Source organism: Plecotus auritus (genome assembly GCF_963455305.1).
Source record: "Plecotus auritus genome assembly, chromosome: 3".
NCBI lineage: Eukaryota > Metazoa > Chordata > Mammalia > Chiroptera > Vespertilionidae > Plecotus > Plecotus auritus.
Window position 1 is genome coordinate 143,350,562 of NC_137772.1, and position 25,546 is coordinate 143,376,107.

At 36.3% G+C, this 25,546-nt stretch overlaps 1 protein-coding gene across 1 annotated transcript in view; it reads left to right on the forward strand.

Moving 5' to 3' along the window:
* Nucleotides 1-22,606, forward strand: part of RASSF9 (Ras association domain family member 9) — a 34,149-nt gene extending 11,543 nt beyond the window's left edge. Inside the window, exon 2 of the mRNA XM_080660094.1 lies at nt 21,200-22,606. Within this exon, the coding sequence (XP_080516220.1) occupies nt 21,200-22,460 (1,261 nt within the window). The 3' untranslated portion in view covers nt 22,461-22,606. The remainder of the gene's footprint in view (nt 1-21,199) is intronic.
* The last annotated feature ends 2,940 nt before the right edge of the window (nt 22,607-25,546 follow it).

Genomic DNA, 25,546 nt, shown 5'->3' on the forward strand with positions numbered 1-25,546 from the left:
ACCTGGGCGGGCATTATGAGAGAGTAAAGATGAATCAGATATAGATTGTACTTTGAAAGAATTTGCTGATTAGTGGATACACAGACATACATAAATAATTAAAATGCAAGGCAGGCATTTTAAAGTATCATAATAAAATTTATGTATTCAACAATAAATATTTACTTTCTAATATGTGCCATATGTTATTTTAGGTAGTGGGAATAAAACAATGGGAAATAATAATGAGATATACAGTAAGGACTTTTTTCTAATTGTGTAATAAAATAATGAGATAGTCTACTCTCACTGAATTTATAGTGCAGTGGTAAACAGGCAGACAATAAACAAACAATAAATGAAACAATTTATTGTTTCAAATGCTGTTTGAAACAAGAAATTTTAGATAGTGGTTATTATTAGGGGTCACTAGGGAGACAGAATTTATGGGAATTCAGAATTGAGTTGATAAGGGCAGTAGAAAGTGTCAGGATGGGGAAAAAAGAGTCACTGATAATAATAATTTTGGGTCTGAGTAACTGGAATATAGTGTGTCATCATAAGGAACAGAAAAAATGGCAAGGTTAATTTGTGGAGGGAAGAACATCAGGGTGAAGAGTGAAAAAATGCAAGGTTTCATTTGAATGTTTCCAAATATTCCACCTCCAAACATCTGTTGTTTAGACATGCTGCACCTGTGAAAGCAGCCTTTCATGCAACCTACTTTGATACCTCCTGATATCCATATGGGGCTGATTAATGTGGAACATACTGCACCTGGAAAAGGGCTTTAAAGACAAAACACACTGGTTTCCCAGTGAGGGCTTTCAAGCTGACTAACCCTATATTAAACCCACCCAATGTTCATGGAGCATTTAGTAACTATCCCTTTAAGTGATCCTTTAGTCATAACCTTTGGTTGAAATTACTTCTAAACAGGGCCATCACTTCTATGGGATTGCAAATTTTTTCTGTTTAATACCTTTTTTTATCCCTTAGAGAGTCAGATACAGAATCATTGTGTATATGCTGGAGTTCAAAGAACGTTTTCATATTTAAATAAATAAAAATCTAGATTTTTGGTGCAGGGAAAGCATCTAGGTCAGGAGTTGGCAATTTTTGTGTGTGTAAAAGGCCACATACTAAATTTATTTCAGTTTTGAGGGGACATAATCTTACCCTCTCAGCTACTCAACTCTGTCAATGTAGTGTGAAAACACCTGTAGACAATAGATAATTAAATGTGCATGACTGAATTCCAAGAAAACTGTATTTACAAAAACAGGTGGTGGGAGAGTTGTAACCACCAGGCTCTAGTTGACTGAGAAATTCCCTTCACTTGTCTCCTACCCCAATTATAATCCCACATCCCTTCTACCACCCCACCCCTACTCCAAAAATTAAAAGAAACATTTATAACATCTATGTTAGACACTTAGACTTCAAAGATGAAAGATTCAGGCCAGGACCTGACTGAAAAACTATCAAAAAATGAAAGGTAGAGATGTTATTACTTAAAGTCACTGGGTTCTGTAGAAGCATTAAGAATGCAAACTCATTTCAGTCTGAGGTGGTGGAGGGTAGGGTATTCAGAGAAGGTAAGGGAATTTTCCTAGAGGAAGCAATATTTGAAGTAGAGTAAGAGTTAATCCAATGGAGAAGGAGCTAGAAGGGTTTTGTAGACAAAGGGAACAAATTGTAGAAACGCCCAGAGTGAAAACAAAAATATGGCAGATATAGTTCAATTCTGTCTAGTAATCCATAGGGTGGTATATGTGAAAGTCAGGTTGCCCTCATGTTAGACCTGTCAGATATCAGCAAGAAGTTAGGAATCGCTAGATGAATGTGCTTGATTGTGAGTTGGGGAAAACAGATCATAGAAGAAATCCTAGGAGCAGGCAGGAGAGAGAGGCTGAATGGGGGAGGTTTGGATGAGAGAGAGAGGAGAAAGGGTGAAACGGAGAGGAAGAGAGGTAAAGAGATTAAAAATAAAGGACTTGGAAGCTATTAAAACTTTTAATCAAGGGAGATACACAATTAGATTGCAGTTTAAAAGGGAAGTCGGGCAATATTATGATGCACAAATGTGAAGTGGGCAAGAGTTTATAATATAATTTGTAATAGCTTACTACAGTCATCTATTGTAAAATAGAGTTGTCTGAATTGTAGTAGTAGTCATAGAAATGAGGGCACACATTTGCGACATTTGGAAGGAAGAATAATATTACTGGGGATGAGAGAGAGAGAAAAGAATTGAGGAAGACGTCCAGTTTTCAAACTTGAAAAGGGGGCAAGGGAATAATGATTGCATTCAGTAAGATGGGAAATCAGGAGATGGAATAGTTTGGGAGATGATAGGATTGGATGATGAATTAGTTTTGATTGGTCAAATTTGAAGTGCCTTGGGCTATACAAATGTAAATATCAAGTAAATGTGCAAAAAAAGGAAGTTGGGAACATGGGTCTGGAATTTAAGGGCAAAATAATTGGATTTGGGAACTATTATCATACACTTGGGTGATAAATGTGTGGGCGATATTACAGTCCCTCATAAAATGTGTATAGTGAAACAAGAAATGAGTCATGGAAACCGGGGGGATGCCAATTATATCAATTATCACTGCATAATAAAACATCCTAATAATTAGTAGCTGAAAACAAAAATGTATTATTTGTCAAAATTTTGTCGATAAACTGGGGCGGTTCTTCTGGTTTCACCTGGCTCTCTCGTGAGCAGTGGGTTGGCTGAGGACTCAGTTAAGATGGGACAACAGATGGCTGGGTCTCTCTCCATATAGTAGTTCATCTCAGGCTTTTTCATCAAACAGCCCCAGTTCGGCTGCAAAGGATCTGTGGCCATTCCTGCATGACACCTACATCTGTAGAATGTGCAGAGGAACTGAGACCCATGCAGGAACTGAGAAGGAGGAGCTAGAAAGGTAAAGGAAGAACCATGGAGAGTGCAGTCAAGAAGTCAAGCAATGGATTGTTGCAAAAATGGAAGAGAAAGGTCACAATGCATAATGTAACAAAGAGGTCAAGTCAGATCATTGGCAAAAATGGCTGTTGGGTTTGACAGTTAGGAGAGTTCTGATAAACAAGAAGATTTGTGTTGGTTGGGGGTGGGGAAGGGTGGAAGTCATTTTATTATGGTGGGTTGTGGCTTCTGTAAAGTGATGAACTAGAGAAAGTAACTGTGGGTTGCTATTTGTGTTTGTGAAAGAAAGATAACTGAGTGGAATATGTGGTCAACTCATATTCAGGATATGTGACAGGGTAGTAGGAAGGACCAGAGGGAAAGGGAGAAGATAAAAAGAGATTAAGAAGGAATAAACCATAAAGTCCAGTCCTTGAGGTGGAGGCAGTGAAATTCAGAGCATATTAAAGAGTTTAAAATGTTGGGAAGTAAATGGACATAGATACTTTTGATATAGATAACTAGTGTTTTTCTCTTATAGATGATGTTTTCAAGTATCTCCTTTTCCTTAACAAAATTATATGACAGGTCCTCGCAACATTCTTGTTTCTACAAGTTATTAATTTATTGTTTCCCTTTAGGTAATTTATTTATGACTAATGTGAAGAGCTAATTATTTTAGATAAGTTTCCAATTGGACGTCACATTTTATTACAGTTTATTACAAAGTATGTTCAGAAAATCGGGGATAAAGAAGCTTATCTGGTGCCTTCAGCTATCCTACTGTATAATTCAAATTCATACATATTTCTAGTGCCATTCAAATATGCCAACATAGCTCAGAATACATTTAGAGAGGGAAGAGCAGGTGGCTGCAGGCAGATACAAGCTGAAAATCACCATCACTAGGGAATATATTTCACTAAGAACCAAAACCAATTGTGGACTTAGCTGCCAAAAGGAAAACAAATGCTAATCATTGATTTAACTACAGCAATCATTAAACTAAATACTCGGGCTGGGGAATTTTCCTTTAATAAATATACTTATGCTTTTTTGTTATGAAATATTTCTCTACAAAGTACAAATCAATAAGGGAACTTTAGGTGTTTGCTAGTACAGGTAACACTGAGAAGTAAGCACTAGAATTTCCAATGAGATTAAATATTTTCTCAGCATTTCATTTGGCAAATACTACATGTTAAATATTTGCATTTTGATTATAATCAATTTCCGGAATCTGAACCATGAGCTTAGTTTACTTAACCCTCAGTAGTCTCCAATACACATTCTTTGCACATTCCCTTCCCTTTTCTCTGTGAATGGGAATTATGTACTAGAGCTACCCTGCAGTTATGGAACGTCCAGGGTTTTCCTCATCCTCCATGACTGGCATATATCAATACTTTCTAGAAAACTAAGCTGCCATTAATAGAGCATATAATAGTGAATTTTTTTTATAGATATGTATATATACATATACATAAAATTTTAATTTTCAGAGTATCTTAAATTATATTTTTTACTATTGCAGTTATGTATAGAATATTTTCTGAAGGACCCCAATTTGAAAACTATTACAATAAAAGTTAATGGTTTGTGTTTAGTGACAGCTATTTGATAGAACTACTTTTCATGCTTCATTTATTAACACAGTGATTCAAATTTTCTTAGTGACCTAAGAAAGATGCATTCTTTATGGCTCAAAGATTGTGTGATTTTCTCTTCCACAGACTGCAGCACTGTGGTCCCCAAAATGTTACTTCAGAAACCATTGGCAAATAACCAGAGTGAGCTTGTGGCCCAGGACTTCCTATTTGCCTGCTTTATTAATTTTAATTTGCTTAAACTTTAGTGTGTGTATGTATGTACACACACACACATTTTAAAGAAAGACAATCAAATGGTCATTTAACATTCCCTTTCAATTTTATGTACAGTGTAAGGGAGAAAAAGAATTCCTCAACCATCTGGGTAGGTCTGAAAATTAAACTGACACAAAATAACAGGAAAAGAGCATACATTTATTATAAGTTTTTCATGACTTGGAGCCTTTCTAAGGAAATGAAGAGCAAAAAATAAAATGGTTAAACCTGCATATTTTTATGCTAGGTTAGATAAAGAGTGAACAGGTAATGTAGTAAACTGGTGGAAACTTAGAAAGTCGTGATGTTGGATTCTTCCTGTTCCTCTGTCTTCAGAGATAACGGTGCTCATTTCCTCCAGGTATAGGGAGGGCACTTCTCGCATAAGGGTGTTATGACCTGTTTCATGAAAGAGGCGTGTGTGGAAAGTCTGAATGAACTTCCTGCTTCTCCCATTTTCTCACTCTGTCAGCTAAAAATACTGTGTGTGTGTGTGTGTGTGTGTGTGTGTGTGTGTGTGTGTGTGTATGTATTCGAGGCCCGGTGCATGAATTTGTGCATGAGTGGGGTCCGGCCAGCCTGGCCAGGGGGAGGGGACATGGGCGGTTGGCCGGCCTGCCTGCTGGTCGAACTCCTGCATATTAGCCTTTTATTATATACCGAGTGGCCAGATTATTATGCATTCAGAGACCATAATAATCTGGCCACTCAGTGTATATATATATATATATATATATAGTCATGCTTTGGTTACATGAGAGAAATGTTTTATTTTTTTTATTAAATACTGGTGGCTTGTGAGAAAAATGACATCTTATTTCATATAGTAAAGAAAATCACTGAATTTGTGCATTGCAAATGTTTCCTGTAAATCATGAATTTTGTGAGATGTCATGCCAAGAATGTCAACTAAGTTAAGCCTGTTTTCTCAATAGGTTCATATATTGGACTCAGATTTCCTATCCTGTTTTCAAAGAGAAAACAATGAAATATGTTGATCATTATATTAGACTTAATAGAGAGTTGATCAATGACTTGATTCAATTCTTATTTATCCATATTATCCTTATTTTCTTTATTTCCTTGTTATCTTTATTTCCCCCCACTTCTTACCTGAGGGTAGTATTAAACAAGTAATTAATCTGTTGTTCCTCAGTTTCCTAATCTGTAAAATGAGTTTGACAATAGGACCTATTTGATAGGGTTGTGATGAAAATGAAATGAATTGATATGTATAACAGTGTCTGGTACATACTAAGCACTCAGTAAATGTTTGTTATCCAGTGGATCCTTTTACACACACTCCGCTATTCTTCTCCTGTTTATGTTCCTGGCCTCTAGTCACTTTATTAGTTTTTAAGTACCTGTTCCTTAACTACCAGGCCCACACATAATCATATTAAATCACAATACCGAAGGGTCTTCTTACAGGCAGGTTCCAAAATCAGCATCAATTAAATCTCTTGAGGCTCATTAATGTAATCAGACATTATACAAAGGGTTATGGGAATTCAGAATGAATTGAAGACATTGAGGTCAACTTCTATGACATTTTTATTATGTATTCAATATTACTTAACTTTTATTATTGCCATTACTTTTATTTTTTGAAATTTTATAACACATTTGTACAGAGTATATCTCATGATTTTAAAAAGTGTTTAACATAGTCTTAAAATTTTAAAATCTCTCTCTGAGATATCTTTTCTCCCTCCTAGCTGTATGACAAATTCCTGAACATAAGGATAATCTTATCTTCCATATAATTTTATCCTCAGCATTTATTCACATTTGCTAAAACTATGGTTCCTTTGACAAATGAATGGTAATGCAACTCATAAAAATTCATATACCATAATTCAAAATGGATAACTTATTTGGGATTAAAATCTGTGTCCACCTGGATCAGAGTATCTGTGCAAGAACAATTTTTCACTATTTTTCTATTACATTTATCAAAATACAGGACACATAAACAACATCTATTTAATTCTAGCTGTGTTTTTTGATATTGCTTTGGATTGCATAGTGATGTGATATTAGGGTAAAATAAACTTTTATCTTTTGAGGAATACAAATGTGTTTTGAAGTTAACTAAAAATTTGAAGGGCATTACTTGTATTATGTGTTAAGAAAATATTAGGGACACAATTCTCATTTCCTTATAAAATGAGAAGTTTGACTGAAAAGCATTTATTTACTTTCAACTGCATGGAAAAAAATGACAATATCTTTATTTGGCCAAAAGACTGATAAAATTTAAAATATTAGTAGCCCTTGCTTTGTATTCAGCAATGAGAAAGTACAAATAACCAGATTTTTTATATCTTGGTCATGCCAATTCATTTGAATAATAGTGACTTCAGGATGTATTACAGTGCAGATTGTTATATTCAGTGTTATTTTATTGCTAAGAAATTGTTTTTCTTTATTGACTAAATATTACATATATGTCCTTATTCCCCCCATTGTCTTCCCCTAAGATATTTTTAAACACTGTTTCTGACTTACCTAGGCATAGCTTCCATGCCTGCAATGCCCCTAAACCTTATGAGGTGATAGCAGTGATTTTTTTCCCCTCTCATTTCCCAGTTGTCTCTAGGACCTTCTCTTTCATCCCTTAAAGAAGGCAGGTATTATCTTGTCTTCCTCTAGAAACTTCCATTCCTTTGTCCCCTTTGTTCATGGACTGCAAAGGAGTAAGAGAGAAATACAATGGAAATCCCTTCTGCTGACTCCCAACTTCCTATCCCCTCCACTATCTCCTTGACCATTCCCATCATGTCATTCTAAATACACTTTTTTTACCCCTCCTTCCCAAAGTTGGCAGCCAGATGTTCAAATATTTCTTAATGAAGAAGGAAGATTTACTAGTCTGTGAATGTAAGTTTTTTCCTGTGCTAAAATTAACCTTATTCTGAATAGGGTTTGTGTTTCTACCACATCTAAATGCAAATATTAGTATTCCTTAGGACCAGCTCTGGGATCACAGGAGGGAAGTCCAGTTGTGCAAGATTAATAACAACAAGCATAGGGATTGGCTATGGGGTGAAAGGAGAGAAAAAAAAGTTCCATTTTATTCCATTAAGTAGAATGCCTTCAGTGCCTTTTTCCTCTCAACAAGTGAATTAATATGGACAGATATTGCAATCTATCTCTGTCATTGCAAGAAATCCTTTTTCTGTAAATATACATTTTATGGGATCTTCAAATTAGCATTGAAATATCATATTCAGTATTTTATATTAATAGCTTTAAATATAGATTTAAATAGCTTACTTATTCCCTAATGCTTTGTGCATAATACTTACTCAATAGAAGTTTGTTGAAGAAATATTTTTATGAATGTTGCATTTGTATTTATAAGCCAGATTATTTAATTTTGTATAATTGATTTATTAAAATTATTTATCAATGGGGATATTTTTAAGTTTCTGTTCGATAATAGAGTAAAGGCAAAAGTCTCATAGTTAATATTCACTATTAGTTCAGAGTGAATATAGAAAAGTACCTGTGGTAATACATGTTGTTAAAGTGTTTTATTTAGCATATAAATATTCTTAATTTTATATATACATATATAAAAAGTTGAATATAGGATTTTTTTGGTATGATAAGCTTCATTAGCACAATCTTAACCAAAATCAGAGTTATCTATATATACATAAGGCTAATATGCAAAGTGTCCCCACGGGAGTTTGGGAGACCAGGAGTTCTATCGCTCACTATGACGTGCGCTGACCACCAGGGGGCAGCGTGGAATGAAGGAATTGGCCCTCATTGGCCAATTGCCGGCCAGGGCCTCTAGTAAATTAGAGTAAGAATAAAAGCATTTCAGCTCATCTGGGATCCAAAGATTATATTAATGATGTTTTTGAAATGTCTCTTATTAGCCCAAGAGTTTTGATATATATATTGGAAGTGTAAATGCAAAAATATTGAGTAGTTGAAACAGGTGAAAAAATATTGTGGGATAGCTTGGAAAGTATTTGTATAATAATATTGTTAACTATTGTAGGAAGTTCAATAAAGTAACTGAATAACAATGCTAAAAACACTGCACTATGCTCTGCATTCGATAACATTAATTTTATTATTAGTGTTAATAATCTATATTTACCCAGGTCATGTTTTATAATTTTCAAAACACTTTTACTTTTTTTCTCTTATTTGATATTTGCAGCAACCTTGTGAGAAATGTCTTATATGTAAATTGCAGTATTACAGTGAAGAGTACAGAGGATTAGAAAAAAATGATTTAACAGAATTCAAAATGACTATTAGTGATAGTTAAGATGATATCATAAATTTAAAATTTCAGTCCATTTGTTCCCACTGTACTCTTTTGCAAATCTTCACAAACAAATTTTATTAATGTTTCAAAGGGAAAAAAGAATTAAAGCATTTGACAAAAATGGATACTGTAGCATGATGAATGTTTTTTTTTTTTAATTTTTCTTCTGTATCTGTACTAATAATAGCCCAGGTGGTTGTCACACTCTCAAGCATCATGCCCTCATGTTGTCACAAGATGGCCATCACAAGATGGCCGTACGCACAGTGGAGGAGGGGCCCGGTGGAGGAGGCGGGTTGTGGCAGGAGAGGGCAGTTGTGGATGATCAGGCCAGCAGGGGAGGCCAGTGGGGGTGATCAGGCCGGCAAGGGAGGCCAGTGGGGGTGATCAGGCCGGCAAGGGAGCAGTTAGGGGGCAATCAGCCTGGCAGGCAGAAGCGGTTAGGGCCAGTCAGGCAGGCAGGCAGGCAAGCAGTTAGGAGCCAGTGGTCCGGGACTGTAAGAGGGATGTCCAACTGCCGGTTTAGGCCCAATCCCACAGGGACATCCCCTGAGGGGTACCAGATTGGAGAGGGTGTGGGCCAGGCTGAGGGACACCCGCCCCCCTCCCGTGCATGAATTTTGTGCACTGGGCCTCTAGTATATAAATAATTTTCAAACACTTTGTGATTACAAACTTTAAAATAAATTAAATAGAAGTATGCTAGGCCAAAAAATATACATATATACATATATATGTATACTAGAGGACATGTAGCAGTGTAGGTCACATGTACTCAAGGTGTTCATAATCATGAGATTTCTCCCTTTTCCTGAAACAGAGTAGACAGAAATCAACATGGGTAAAATGTGTAATTTCAAATGACTAGGTTGAGATTAACCTAAAGTTATCAATGTTTTTACTGTTTTATTTGACTTCTAAAAGTTTAATAAAAGTAATCTTACCATTTTGATTGCACAGCCATATTTTGAGCATGACATTTTTATCTAATGTATTATCTCCATGTTTTCAACCTTGTGGAAAGATGATAATCTTTTGTTTATGTGACTGGAAACAAAAGACTAGAATTTTGTTTATTTCTGTCTAAGAACATCTAGATGAGTATCAGCAATATGAAGTACAAAAAGGACTAGTTGATGATATAGTTGTTTCTTTCTCTCCCCACCCTTCTTACTCTCTTTTTGTATATACTCATCATGGTTATAAACAATTTAAGGCTTATGAAGAAAAGCAGCAGCCTTTTCCCACACCATTTCTTACCTCCAGTCTTATTCCCTGAGGCAAATACTCTGAAATATTCATGCTTACAACTTCCATATTTTTCAATGATATGCCTATATTCAAAATTGCTTGACTTATTAGTTTTAGGAATTACATACTGATTACTGTAATTAAAGAGGCTTTAACTCCTATACCACCATCTCTCTCCCTTCTTTACTATTTTTTTACTCTTCTACTAGAGACCTGGTGCATGGATTTGTGCACATTGAAAGGAAATTAATTAGAAAGTGGCCGGTGGGGGCAGACTAGGTGAGACGGACTGGACACACCTGGAGGCAACCTCCCACGGTCCCTCCCCGGCCAGTGACACCTGGGGAGACGCCACCACTCGAAGGGTGTCTGCAGAGTGAGCGGGGTCCTTCTGGCAGATGGGGTACCTTGGCCTGGCCTGCAGGGATTGGGCCGAAACTGGCTCTCCAACATCCCCTGAGGGGTCCCTCTGCAAAGTGCAAGAGGGCACTCTGCAAAGTTGCTGTTGTACAGGGTGTGGAACACAAACGCAAGTGTGCAGTAAACCAGATTCAGGGCCGACAGTGCCCCAGCAACAACATAACACCGCAGCTCCTGTGTTGAGCTTCTGCCTCCTGGTGGTCAGTGCATGCCATACCTACAGGATGGTCATACAGTAATACAGTCACTTAGCCTTTTATATATATAGATATATATTTTTATTTTTATTGATTTTAGAAAGGAAGAGAGATAGAAACATCAGTGATGAGAGAGAATCACTGATTGGCTGCCTCCTGCATGCCCCACATGGGGATCAAGCCTGCAATCCAGTCAGTCATATGCCCTGACCAGGAATAGAACCATGACCTCCTGGTTCATATGTAAATGCTCAATCACTAGGCCATGCCGACTGGGAGCAAAACAATATTTTTAAGGGAACCCTAGAATATATTCAATATTATAAAATTTAATAAAGTATTAAAATATATATAATTTTTAAAAGTATGTGCATGAGATATGTCATAAATATATACTACATGCTTATAGATGTAGTACAAAACATACATAGAATGTATAGTAAAATATGTTAAATAATGTTTCAAATTACTTTTAATAGTTTCCAATGAGTCAAACATAGTAAGAGATTATTGTATAAAACAGTTATGTATTAATCTCTCCCTCTCTCTTCCTCTCTGACATAGCAAAAGATGATTGTGTAAAACAGTCATATTTTGCCTAGTAAGAGCATTTTTTCATTTCATATGAACCATTCTTAAAATAGACAAACTAGTTCGAATAAAGTCAAAACACAATCATAACTTACTCATCTTTTCAACACATATTTCATTGGAAAATTCTTTGTTTTACTGATTTTTTCTTCTAATCAGAAGCAAAATATGAGATACCCTACTTATGTAAGGTATTTAGAAATGTTTTTTACTTATTCATTGTTTTGCTTCCCTGAAGTGGACACCTTAAAGTAAATAATCTTACTATATGTTTGTGATGTAGAGAACCAATTTAAATCTTCCTGGCCATGTAATTTATTCAAGAAATATTGTTGATAATAAGATACTAGGAATGCTAAGTACTATACTTTGAAGCCATAATCTGACTAAATTCTGGCTTATAAAATTTTATATCTACTTGCAAATTGTATGAACATTTATCAAATTAACTTGATTACAAATTTAAACTGCTATTAATTAAATGTGAGTATAGTAGTTACTTTATTCTTATTAATCTATAATTTTTAGTACTTCTACTCTATAGAGTAACAAATTATAAATCCTATATTCCAAGCAATTCTCATTTAATAGCCAGTTAAATTATAATTAATCTATACCTGAAAATAGCTATGGTATTTTTATATCCCATCAGGAAGTCCACTGGTTAGTTATCCATTCCCAGAGTATCTAGAGAGAGCCACTCTTGCAACCAACATCCACATTAACCTTACCATCTGCTGCCATTCTTTTTGTCCCTCCTGCCTTAATATTATGGAGTCAGATACATAGGAGTCCCTCAGTGCTTGCCTTTATACTGGACTAGAGGCCCAGTGCATGAATTTGTGCAGGGGTGGGGTCCAGCCAGCCCACCTCTATGGGGGCCCATTGGGCTGGGCTGGTGGGTGGGATGGGCCACAGGTGGTTAGCCGGCCAGCCTGCCCCTGATCAGGGTGTTGGGGGCCAATTGGAGGTGGGGTCAGGTTGGGGGGAAGGCTGTGGGTGGTTGGTGGCTGGCTTTGCCCCTGGTCAGGATGTTGGGGGCCAGTCGGGGACCAGGCCAGCTGGATGGGGGCAATCGGGGCCAAGATCAGGCTGTTGGTTGCCGCAGTGCGCGTCATAGCCACCAGTTGTTCCAGTTGTTCTTGTCGTTCTGCCATTCTGGTCACTGGGCTTTTATATATATAGATGTCTAAATGAAAGTTGAGGAAGGCAAATTTATAATCAAACCAGAAACTTGGTTGATTAAACCAGGTGGGACATTAATTTTATGGGGAAAATGCATTGAGATTCAAGCAGTTAATTTAAATACAACTTTTGAAATAAAAGCGGTTCATAAATTGAAAACTATTTGTAAGTGGATAGCCATAATGACTTTTAGGGAATAGTTCAAAAAATAAAACTAACATCTAGTTGGAAGGAACATTTCTACTTCCTAGCTTTGTGACTTTAGGTATGTTACTTGCCCTCTCTTTGTCTCAGTCCTCATCTGTAAAATGGAGATGATATTAATAACTACCATATACATGAGTTCTTAAAATCAAAGGATGCTGCAAACCAAGAAACATATAAAATAAAAAGTAACTTAGCTGAGTTGGAAATAGTAAATGTCAAGAAACATCTTCATTATACAGAAAAAAATTTTATTGCACTATTAAGTAACATCAAGTGAGCAACGGCAGAGTATGAGGAGCCAAAATGAAAAAGAAAAGAATTAATAATATTAATCAAATTGATAATGAGGAATGGAACTAAAATACTGGGATAAAAATAGAAGTGAATGACTGAGATAAAATTTTATAAATTAAGCTCTATAATTTTTCAGTTTTTATATGGTAATAGTACACTAGAGGCCTGGTGCATGAAATTCGTGCATGGGAGAGGGAGGTGTCCCTCAGCCCAGCCTGCACCCTCTCCAATCTGGGATTCCTCTCACAATACAGGACTGCTGGCTACCAACTGCTCGCCTGCCTGCCTTCCTGATTGCCCCTAACCGCTTCTGCTTGCCAGCCTGATCACCCCCTAACTGCTCCCCTGCCAGCCTGTTTGCCCCTGGTCACCTTTAACTGCCCTCCCCTGCAGGCCTGGTCCCCCCGAACTGCTCTCCCCTGCAGGCCTGGGTCCCCCTCAACTGCCCTCCCCTGATGGCCTGATCGCCCACAACTGCCCTCCCTTGCAGGCCTGGTCCCTCCCAACTGCCCTACCCTGCTGGCCATCTTGTGGTGGCTATCTTGTGTCCACAAGGGGGCAGGATCTTTGACCACATAGGAGCAGCCATCTTGTGTGTTGGAGTGATGGTCAATCTGCATATTACTCTTTTATTAGATAGGGTAGATGCCTGGTGCATGGGTGAGGGCCAGCTGGTTTGCCCTGAAGGGTGTCCCGGATCAGGGTGGGGGTCCCCTTGGGGCATGGGGCGGCCTGGGTGAGGGGCCTGTGGTGGTTTGCAGGCCGGCCACACACCCCGGTGACCCAAGTGGAGGCCCTGGTATCTGGGATTTATTTATCTTCTATAATTGAAACTTTGTAGCCTTGAGTGGAGTCCACGGCCGGCCAGGGTGTGTGGGAAGCTTGGCTTCCTCTATCACTGGGGAAACCCAAGCCTCCTGCTCACTCCCTGGCTGCAGCCATCTTGATTGGGTTAATTTGCATACTCGCTCCTGGTTGGCTGGTGGGCATGGCTTGTGGGTTAGCAGAGGTACGGTCAATTTGCATATTACTCTTTTATTAGATAGGATTCTCTGTGAAGTTTAAGATCCAGTAAAATTTTTATCACTTCTCCCCAACAAACATACAGTAAAGCAAAGCAAAAACAATACTCTTAGGTCTGCAGTGTCTGTATTTATTTTTATTTTGCTGCATTATAATTGGAAGTTATACATCTTAACTACTAGATTTGAATCATTAGGTAAGAACTGTTTGTTACATTATATTACATGACAAACCAATTTATGTAGTCTAAGTTTGTATTTTTAACCTTTGTTATGTATGTGTTTATAGATGTCATTATTTATACTACATAATCAATTTCCATTGGTTTGGAAGGAAACATTATTTTTAGTCCCAGTTCTAGTGTTAAATTCTTTATTTATATCAGATGACTAGATTTGCATGGGTCGATGAACAAATAAAAACAATTATTTCTAAAATATTGTGATTAAGATTAATAAATTGGTTTAATTTTTATGAATATTTTTTTATTTGAAAGTTGTTTGTTTTATATGATGATGAGAGTTATCAGTCTAGTTTCTGGGAAGCACTGATGGAATAAGAAACTTAGCTCTAGAATTGACACTAAATTGTTCTCTGTCCAACTCTAGCACTCTTTCCCACAATAGGCCAGGGACAATGTCTTATAAATAGTATTGTCCTTATACAATCCACATTTCTGTGACAGTGCCAGAGACAGAGGAAGTGCTCAGCAAATATTTGTCAAATGAATGAATAGAAACTCAATCAGAGCCATACTATAAGATAAATATAGTTTTCCCAAATCCTAAGCCTGTTAACAAAGCAGAATTTTAAAATGATGAAGCTTATACTAGATAAGAAAGATTTATTCCTAAATTCAATAATGAGCAGCCATTGCTTTTAAATATGTTCAGTCAAGTGGCATAATTTCTGAAAATTTTCTGGTTTAAATGATGGTTGTAAAAATTCCACAAAACATTTAGAAATAACAGACCCAAGAAAATATAAGGATGTTTGGGGCAGACTGAAAAGCAAAGGTTGGAAATGATTGTGAGGTTATTAATAAAGGCACTAACTTTCTCATGTGTTATATAGAAATAAAAATATCTTGATTGTGAACAATACCCATCAGTGTTATATTATCCACATGAGCTAAAAACTAGCATATCTCTAGGGAAATACATAATATACTAGTACAAGAACTTGAACCTTCCAAACAAGAAGAATTCCAATTGGAATAGGGGTCATTAAAGTATAGGAGAGTTGTCATATAAGTGGTTACTATAATTCTAAAGAATCTATTCACCTCTGCTTCTCAGTCCTCTTCACAGATATAGTGTAGGGTTGAGTTTATAGGTCATGTATGGTCCTTAGTTACAGACCCAGAACTGATGTTTCCCAGCCAGAAAGTAGAACAAGACATAGGAACTACTCCAAGAAGACAACAATAACTGCTTTTATGTGTATGAGAGTTTTGTCAGCTAAGGGAGGCACCAGGCCAGTCAGAAATCCCTTTTACTAAATCAGAGTAGGAATAAGATTAACAAGAAAAAGGCACAGAAGATAACACCTATCCACACACTTTTTCCAAGGTTGGCCATTGGGAAACATCCTTCCTTGACCAATTGAGTGCTCCAATAGGACACTACAGTTCCAATTGCTATCAAAGGATAATTTATGTGATAAAGTTTCTCCTAAAAATACAGTCTATTTTATGATTTTTTTCAATTTAATCTGCAAATCTAATTCATAAAATTTGTAAACTTGTTTTTCTTGTGTAATGGTTAGAACTGCATTCTGGAGTCAGCTTTCTTGCTTAAGTTTGAATCCTCACTGTACCACTAACTGTGACCTTAAGACAGTCACTAAACCCCTCTGTGCTTCAGTTTCTTTATCTGTAAAACTAGAGGCCCGGCACATGAAATTCATGCACGGGTAGGGTCCCTAGACCTGGCCTGTGATCAGGGCCAATCTTCCCTGGCTGCAGGCAGCCAGCCCCGCCCCCTGCCACCAGTCTCTGCAGCCACCCACCCCCAGTTTCTTGTTCCCCATCGGGCAATCAGAGCCTGCCAGCCAGGGGCAGCTCCTGCATTGAGTGTCTGCCCCCTGGTGGTCAGTGCACATCATAGCGACTGGTCGTTCTGCCATCGTCGATTTGCATATTACACTTTTATATATTTACTAGGTGTACCAGTTAATAATGGCGGATTTTGTAATCAAAGAAAACATGGTAATTTCAAGAGAAACATCAAAAGTGCTTTATTCAAGGTAATGTCAATTGCTAGCTACACATTTCCCCCAGCTTTCAGGTAATTTGTGGATACTGTCCCAATAGAACTTTTGTTTTTTTGAGGCAAACCATTCAGAGACCCCATTTTCCACTTCTTCATATGTTTTGAAGTGCTGCTCAGAAAGTGCATGTGCCATCGATCAGAACAAGTGGTAATCTGAAGGAGCAAGGTCTGGTCAATACAGTGGGTGGCTTAATACTTCCCAGGCAAGATCTTTTAACGTGTATTTAACTGGTTTTAAAGTGTGTGATGGTGCATCATCATGAAGCAAAATTACTTTGCCGTGTCTTCTGACACATTCTGGTCATTTCACAATCACGTGGCTCAAATTGATTATTTGTTGTCAGTAGCGATCAGTATTAATGGTTTCACCTGGTTTTAGAAGCTCATAATACACCACACCTTCATGATCCCACCAAATGCAGAGCATTGTCTTCTTTCCGAAGCGATATGGCCTTGCAGTCGATGTTGATGATTGACCTGGATCAACCCGTGTTTTTGTGCATTTGGGATTCTCAAAATAAATCCACTTTTCATCACCAGTCACAATTAAATGCAAAAAAGACTTTCTTTCGTGCCATTGAAGCAACATTTTACTGATGACTTTTCAGTTTTCCATTTTTCTTTCATTCAGTTGATGTGGCACCCATTTTCTTTCCTTTCAAATCTTTCCCATTGCTTGTAAATGATTGGAAATTGTTTGCTGAGCAACATTTAATCTTTCTGCAAGTTGTTTTTGAGTTTGACACACATCTTTATCCAATAATGCTTGTAATTGTTGGTCTTTAAACTTTTTGGTTGACCTGGACGTTCTTTATCTTTCACATTGAAATCATCACTTTTAAAGCGTTTAAGCCAGCGTTCACAAGTATCTTGAGATGGAGTATGTTCACCATAAGCTTCCCAAAGTATACAATAACTTTTTCTTCAAAATAAAATAATGAATTAAAACTTCCCTCAAATGCTTTTTTTGGCCTGAAATTCGATCTTTTTAAGCATAAAAATATCTGTGATGTTAACACCTTCAGCAAATTTGACATATGAAGTTTTGAAGCTTGCTGTCAATACAACAAAATAGCATACGAATCAAGTCGCATATTTATCAACATATGTATAACTCCATCTATTGAAAAAAATCCACATTATTAACCGGTACACCTAGTAGATAATATTTGCCTACCTTACAAACATTCTACCTTAGAATTGTGAGGACTAAATGATTGATATATGTAAGCGCTTCAAACAGTGCTTGGCATTTATTAAAAGTTTATGATTGATTATTATAATCTTTATTGCGGCTTTTTTTTTTGAGAGAGAGAAAAAGAAGAAGGGGGAGACATCAATTGGGTACAGGCCCCAGTGGGGGATCAAACCTGCAGCCTAGGTATGTGCCCTGACTGGGAATCGAATCTGCCACCTTTTGGTGTCTACAACAATGCTCCAACAAGCTGAGCCACACCAGCCAGGGCTGCTGCTTATTGTTCTTAATAGGCTTTATTTTAGAGTTTAACCCTAAAGACTAAAACATAGCCCTAACCGGTTTGGTTCAGTGGATAGAGCGTCGGCCTGTGGACTGAAGGGTCCTGGGTTCGATTCTGGTCAAGGGCATGTACCTTGGTTGAGGGCACATCCCCAGTGGAGGGTGTGCAGGAGGCAGCTGATCAATGTTTCTCTCTCATCAATGTTTCTAACTCTCTATCCCTCTCCCTTCCTCTCTGTAAAAAATCAATAAAATATACTAAAAAAAAAAGACTAAACATAATCTATATCTATAAAAGCCTAAGCAGCAGTTGACCAAACGACTGAACAACCAGTCGAACAGTAGCTATGATGCGAACTGACCACCAGGGGGAAGACACTCAATGCAAGAGCTGCCCCCTGGTGGTCAGTGTGCTCCCACAGCCAACCTTCCATGGCTGGCCAACCTCCCGTGGTCCCTCCCCCCGCCCCCTGCCAGCCGGCCCCGATCGCTGGCCAGAACAAGGGACCCCACCTGTGCATGAATTCGTGCACTGGGCCTCTAGTATAAAATAAAGATGTCCTTAGTTTTAACATCATAGCTATTGCCGTTATCTTATGAGATGAATAATTATTACAATAATTATGACTCTATTTTGTTATTTTTACCATCACTTATAAAAATTCATATGGAAGTTAGTTGTAATTTAACATACAGTATGTACATTGAATTTGTGTTACTTCTTTTCAAATTATACTAGTTAGTAAACTACTAACTACACAGTGTACAAAAATGTTTATGTTAAATTTAAATATTTTATATACATGCTTAAAACATATCAAGTTAAGGATTAATTTAGAGGTAATTTGTCCTGTATAGTCAGTCATAAAGCATATAGTAGTTAATTACTTGGAGAACATATTTGTTTTGAGTGTATTTGTATATCATTTTTCTAGTAATTGAAATATTAAAGTAATTTTATATTAATTTCTAACCTATCTTTATGCTGCTTAGAATTATTAAATGATGTGTCATAAATCCATACTGTCATTAAATCTAAAATGTCTTATAAGAGAGAAATTATAACTCAGGATGACTTTTTGAACAATCATTGATAAAATTTTATTAGTACACTGAACTAGATCTAATCTTCTATGTTATTTGGTATCACCAATTTGTTCTTTCTTCTGTAGTAGTCACTTTATGATCTCAGGAGAGTCAATAACCAAAGTATAATAATCAGTCATTTAAAATAAAGATGACAGTATATGATCAATCACTATTGCTACTGAAACATAAACACTATAAACTAAATTCTAAGTGTTAAATGATTCTAGAAACCAGGGCAAATTTTTTTCGGTATGTGCTTCCTGGAGTAATATGCTTTGAGGTGCTACATAAATAAAGTGATAAATGACTAACTTTCACAGCAAGTCAATTACTACTCAAAAATCGTATGTCTTCATAAATCATATGGATTATAATTCATTTCATATTATTTGTTTTTAGCATTTTTTAAAGGGCTATTATGAAAGACAGCCTTTCTTATTTACCGTCAGGATAGAAAATTGATTGTAAAAGTGATTGTAAAAAAAAGGTATAGCCTAGAAATTATGCAACTTTCGTGGTTCTTTTACTACCTATGTCTTTTTTTCTTCAGAAAACTGTTCCCCTCCTCCCATGCTCCTCTATATTATAAAGGAAATTACTATCAAGTTTTTACTTGATATGTATGTCCCAACTTGAACCACTTCCTATTATCTCTATTGTTAAAACTCTAGTCCAGGCAATCTTCATCCCTTTCTTAGACCTCTCCACTAGGCTTTCCACTGAGACTTCCTGCCTTTTTTGCCCGAAGCCAGATATACTTAAAGCATAAATTAAATCATATTCCTCTTCTGCTTAAAACTTTCTCATGGCTTCTCATTAAAACTGAAACAAAATCCAAATACTTTATCATGGCCTGCAAGGCTACACCTGTCTTCTAGACCTCATCACCTGTCATTTGACCTCTCTGTCCCACCTGCAACAACACCGACTCCACTATCCTCAGCCTCCAACTGCATTCACATTTTTTTTTTTCTGTCCCTGGAACATATTTCACGGTCCCTGCATGTCTGTTTACTCTTTTTGGAATTTTTCCCTTAGGCCTCTGATTGCCTTCTCATAACCTACTTTCCTATTCAAATATCACCTTCTTAGAGAAGTCTTAAGTCTTAAACACTCTAAATAGACTTCTTTCGAGTCACTGTGTATCCCTTTATCCATTTAATATTTTTTCTAGCATTTACCACTATCTGATTTAATATTAAGTACACAGTTGTGTCTGTGTCCTCATTTCCTTTGTTTATTATAGTATCTTTAGCATTTTCAGAAATACCTGGCACATGGTTGGCATACAATAAACATTTTTTGAATGAAAGAATGAATTTTAAAAATGGACTGTTTTCAACTCTATGACTTTAATATCATTTCGCTATTTCTACCTTTGCTTCCATGGTCCTTCCCTAGTCCTAAGGTTCTATCATGACTGTAAATAAAATTGACTGTCATAATATCTCTTTAAAACAATGCTAAGAAACAAATGAAATGAATTATACTCCAGATGATTATGATGAGGATGAGGATTGCCTGGACTAGAGTTTTAACAGTAGAGATAATAGGAAGTGGTTCAAGTTGGGACATATATATCAAGTAAAAACTTGATAGTAATTTCCTTTATAATATAGAGGAGCATGGGAGGAGGGGAACAGTTTTCTGAAGAAAAAAAGACATAGGTAGTGAAAGAACCAAGAAGACATACAATTTTTGAGTAGTAATTGGCTTGTGAAAGTTAGTCATTTATCACTTTATGTAGCACCCTCAAGGCATATGACTCCAGGAAGCACATACCAAAAAAGTTTTCCCTGAAAATTTTCTTTCTCCTCTGATTCACCTTCATTCGATAATTGTCTTGCTTGTCTCAACTCTAGCAGTTTGAACTTAGTTATATTGTGATTGACTTCTAAAAATAAATTAAAATAGCCTCAATTGTTTTTGATGAGAATTTGCACTTTCTGAGACCACTAAGAAAGGAAATTAAGATATTTTTCATGGTATTAAGATTTTTTTCATGCACTAAAACTTCTGATTCTTATGTAGTCTCAACCACAAAATGTGTGTCTTCTTAAGGGTATTAAAGTTAAACCGTCTTTCTGACTTTACACAGGTGATGACAGGAATATAATGTGCTTTGTTTTTCTTTCAGATCTCCAACTAAAGACATGGATTCAGAAGAGAAGGAAATTGTGGTTTGGGTTTGCCAAGAAGAGAAGATTGTTTGTGGTTTAACTAAACGTACCACCTCGGCTGATGTCATTCAGGCTTTGCTTGAAGAACACGAGACTACATTTGGGGAGAAACGATTTCTTCTGGGGAAGCCCAATGATTATTGCATCATAGAAAAGTGGAGGGGCTCAGAACGGGTTCTCCCTCCACTAACTAGAATCCTGAAGCTTTGGAAAGCATGGGGGGATGAGCAGTCCAATATGCAATTCGTTTTGGTTAAAGCCGATGCTTTTCTACCAGTTCCCTTGTGGCGGACAGCTGAAGCCAAATTAGTACAAAACACAGAAAAACTGTGGGAGCTCAGCCCTGCAAATTACATGAAGACATTACCACCAGATAAGCAAAAAAGAATAGTCAGAAAAACCTTCCGGAAACTGGCTAAAATTAAGCAGGACACAGTTTCCCATGATCGAGATAGTATGGAGACCTTAGTTCATTTGATTATTTCCCAGGACCATACTATTCATCAGCAAGTCAAGAGAATGAAAGAACTGGATCTGGAAATTGAAAAGTGTGAAGCTAAGTTCCACCTTGAGCGAGTAGAAAATAATGGAGAAAATTATGTCCAGGATGCATATTTAGTGCCCAGTTTCAGTGACGTGGAGCAAAAGTTAGACTTGCAGTATGATGAAAACCAGATTCTGGAGGACCTGAGCAAAAGTGACGGAATCCTGCAGCTGGAGGAACAGCTGATATATTACAGAATGCTCATTGATAATCTCTCCACTGAAATTGAAAAAGAGGTAAAAAGGGTTTGCACTGAGATACATGAAGATGTGGGAGGGGCAGCTGCAAGTGAACTTGAAAGTCTAAACTTAGAAAGTGTTAAGTGTGATTTGGAGAAAAGCATGAAAGCTGGCTTGAAAATCCACTCTCACTTGAGTGGCATCCAGAAAGAGATTAAATACAGTGACTCATTGCTTCAAATGAAAGCAAAAGAATATGAGCTCCTGGCCAAGGAGTTCAGTTCAGTTCATATTAGCAACAAAGATGGAAGCCAGCTAAAGGAAAGCAGAGGGAAGGAGCCCGAGGCCCCCAGCAGCTGTGGGGAGGTTCCTCCCTCTACTCAAAGACTATTTAACATGTATACAAATGACACAGACTCGGACACTGGCATCAGCTCCAATCACAGTCAGGACTCAGAAACAACCATAGCTGATGTGATGCTGTTGTCAACGTAATTGGAATGCCTTCTTTCTGACCTACTTTAGTGTTGTTCATGCTTGTTTAATTTACCAGGAAACTTTATTTTAAATATTACATGCTGAAAAAAAAAATGTAAATCCTGTTAAAATATTCACTAGTTAATAAAAGCTAGAGAAATGTGTAAACTTGTTTTTGATTAAGATATCCAAGGTGACCTAATTATTACTAGCTCAAATGATGAACTGTTTATTAGGAATGCAGCACAAATAGTTTGCAATTATATAAGAGAAATAATTTTATGGGAGTTATAACCTCCCATAACTTCTATGAGAAATGATTTATCCAGACTTAAAACAAATTCTTAATATTGGGCAGTCAGTATATTCAAGCAACACTCATGAACAGCTGAAATGCTGTAATAGATTTTTTGATACTGTACTATTGAAATATTTATATCTGTAAAGTATGTGATAGGCACTCTACTGTAACTGTATTAATTCAAATCTTGATTCATCTCATTGATAATTATATATACATTCTCTTTGTCACTTCCTGAACCCCTCTACCCTTCTAAACTTAATCAATAGGAAGTGGGAAGGGCTGCTGGTGGGACATGTACAAGGATCAGCAGTAGATCAGATGGGGGTATAGATGAGGAAGGGCCAAGGACTGAATGCAACAGCAATTTTTTTTTGTAAAGAAGCCTGAAGTGATCAAGACATAAGCATATGCTTTCTCTAGCTGGCAATACTGGTCTTTTGATTACACCAATGGTCTGTGCAGCTTCATTCTTTGAAGGAGGTATGGTGTGGGTTACAGAGAAAATCACATGGTCGTAGTCCTGTTTGTTTACTTCCTACTAAAGTTAAAGGGATGGAACTCGGAATCCTTTGAATGGGTAAAATAGAGTCTATAGGCCATTTTATCTGTGAACATGCAGAGTGCAGAGAGGAACTCACATGGACAAACAAAAACCCACACATTTATTCTGCTGTACTGTAATTCAGATCATCTTCGTTGTACTTCACCTAAGGTGCAAACTAAAAAAAGTACTAGCTCAATCCCATCCCCCCAAGCATGCTAGTAAATATGGAACAAATAAAATGAATTTTTTTTACATCTTGCCTTGACTAACAATCATTATAGTGCCAGGCTATACTTGGTTTTGCCTGGTTTTTAGTCTAGAAGTTCCTGTCTTTCTCCTGTTTTCTCTCTTTCTTCTCTCACTCCCTTGTTTCTGGCCAATGAACACAATAAATCATATTGAAACAATTTTATTGTACTGTTAAATGAATACTGCCACAGTTTATTTTTCTTTAGCTGACATTTCTCTTATATGCTACTGCACTTGTAAGTAGAAATACTATTTTACTTATATATGGATAACTAATATTGGTTAAGGTTCCCGGAATTTCTCATTTCTTCTCTTTTGTTTTTATGCTTACTGTAGTGCATATTTTAATTGCTTTTTAATCTATTTTTTTTTATTCATCCATTCCCCCAGACTTTTCACCAATCTTTGGGAAAATATTTAGAATTTCACTTTGGAGAAGAATCTATGTTATCAATTCTTGCACCAATATATTGCTAAATGCTTTATTTCAAGTTGACTGGCAAGAAAAGTAGGAATTTTTTGTTTCAGAACAAGTACAGTGATAAAGAGTAAGTAATAATGCTAACATGGGTTTAATTTTTTTTTTAAATGAGAGGGATTGAATAGTCATCTGAGAAAGGGTAGTTTATCTGTTTAATAAATCATTCAGCAAAATGGTAAGCTATTGAGATAGAGTTATTGTTATTTCTGGGGATCAAATTTGGATCATCATCAATGACAAATTGTAATGCTTTTTCTAAAACGAAAGTAATCTCTTTGGATTACACTTTAGTGAAAAAATAATTTAAAAAATTGCTTATCTGCTATAAATTTGCTTACTTATCTGAATTAAAAAAGAGATTCTGATATAGAAGCAGGACCAGACAGATCATTTTATTTGAAAAACTTTAACTTTTGCTTTTATACAGTTAAGCACAATGATGCATTCTAAGAACCAATTCCTCCACATTTTTACAATAAATAATGTTAAAAACTTATCTGGATGCAGTACAGTTGATATTTAAATTCATTCTAGATTTTCCATTTGTTTTTTAGTTATGCAAATATATTTCTGCTTTTGGTTTATTATAATTTTAAATCCCCAGTTAGCATGGTGAGTTTCTAATTTAGAGTAGTATACTAATACAAATAAAAGTAATAAAATACAATGCACTCATCTCTGGAAACTTAGCCATTCTTTATTAAATTAACAGAATTTGAATTATGAATATAGAACTTGATAGAAAGGTAATATTTTAATTTATTATAGAAGTTTTAAAACAAAGTGTTTATAAATTATTGACAGGTTAACTATGCAATTGCTTTATGTAACTAGAATCAGCAAACAAAGCTGACTAGTCTTCCTTCCTATAACAAAAATTAGATTTTCACCTACTGTGCCTTGTCTGTCATCCCACTTAGAATGACTCTTTTCCTCCATCTGCCATGTACTGAAATCCTACCCATTCTCAGTCAGTAATGTTATCTCTTCTAGGAAAGGTTTATTGCATTCAACCAGTTCAAATGTTTTATCTCTGAATCCACAAATATTTTAGGTGTACTATTCAGAAAGGAACATTTATATTGTGGCTTAGCTTATATTTACTTACGAATTTATCTAACTTTCTTCCCCCAATGTATTTTTTATTGTCTATTACTTTGTCATTTATCTTGTTAACCCTACTCCCTCCAATCAACCTCTTTGCCCCTGCTTAGTTTTTGAACTGAATTTTGAAATTTAGAAGATTTTACAATTGCTAAATTATAACTTTAAAAAATTTATACATGGCAAATGATGCTTGTGCATTTTACATATGCATTTTAGCAGAACATTAGCAGTAATTCTACTTGTAAATTTTTTGGGGGGAGGTACTAAATCTTCATGTTGTTATGAAAAAATTTAATGTGGTATCAGTTATTTTATTTTATTTCTAATTAGCAGTTTACTGGTTTAAAGCAATGCAAATAATGTCTTTTAAAAAGCCCCTTAGTTAATTATGGCATTTTCTCTGCATTATATGCATACAA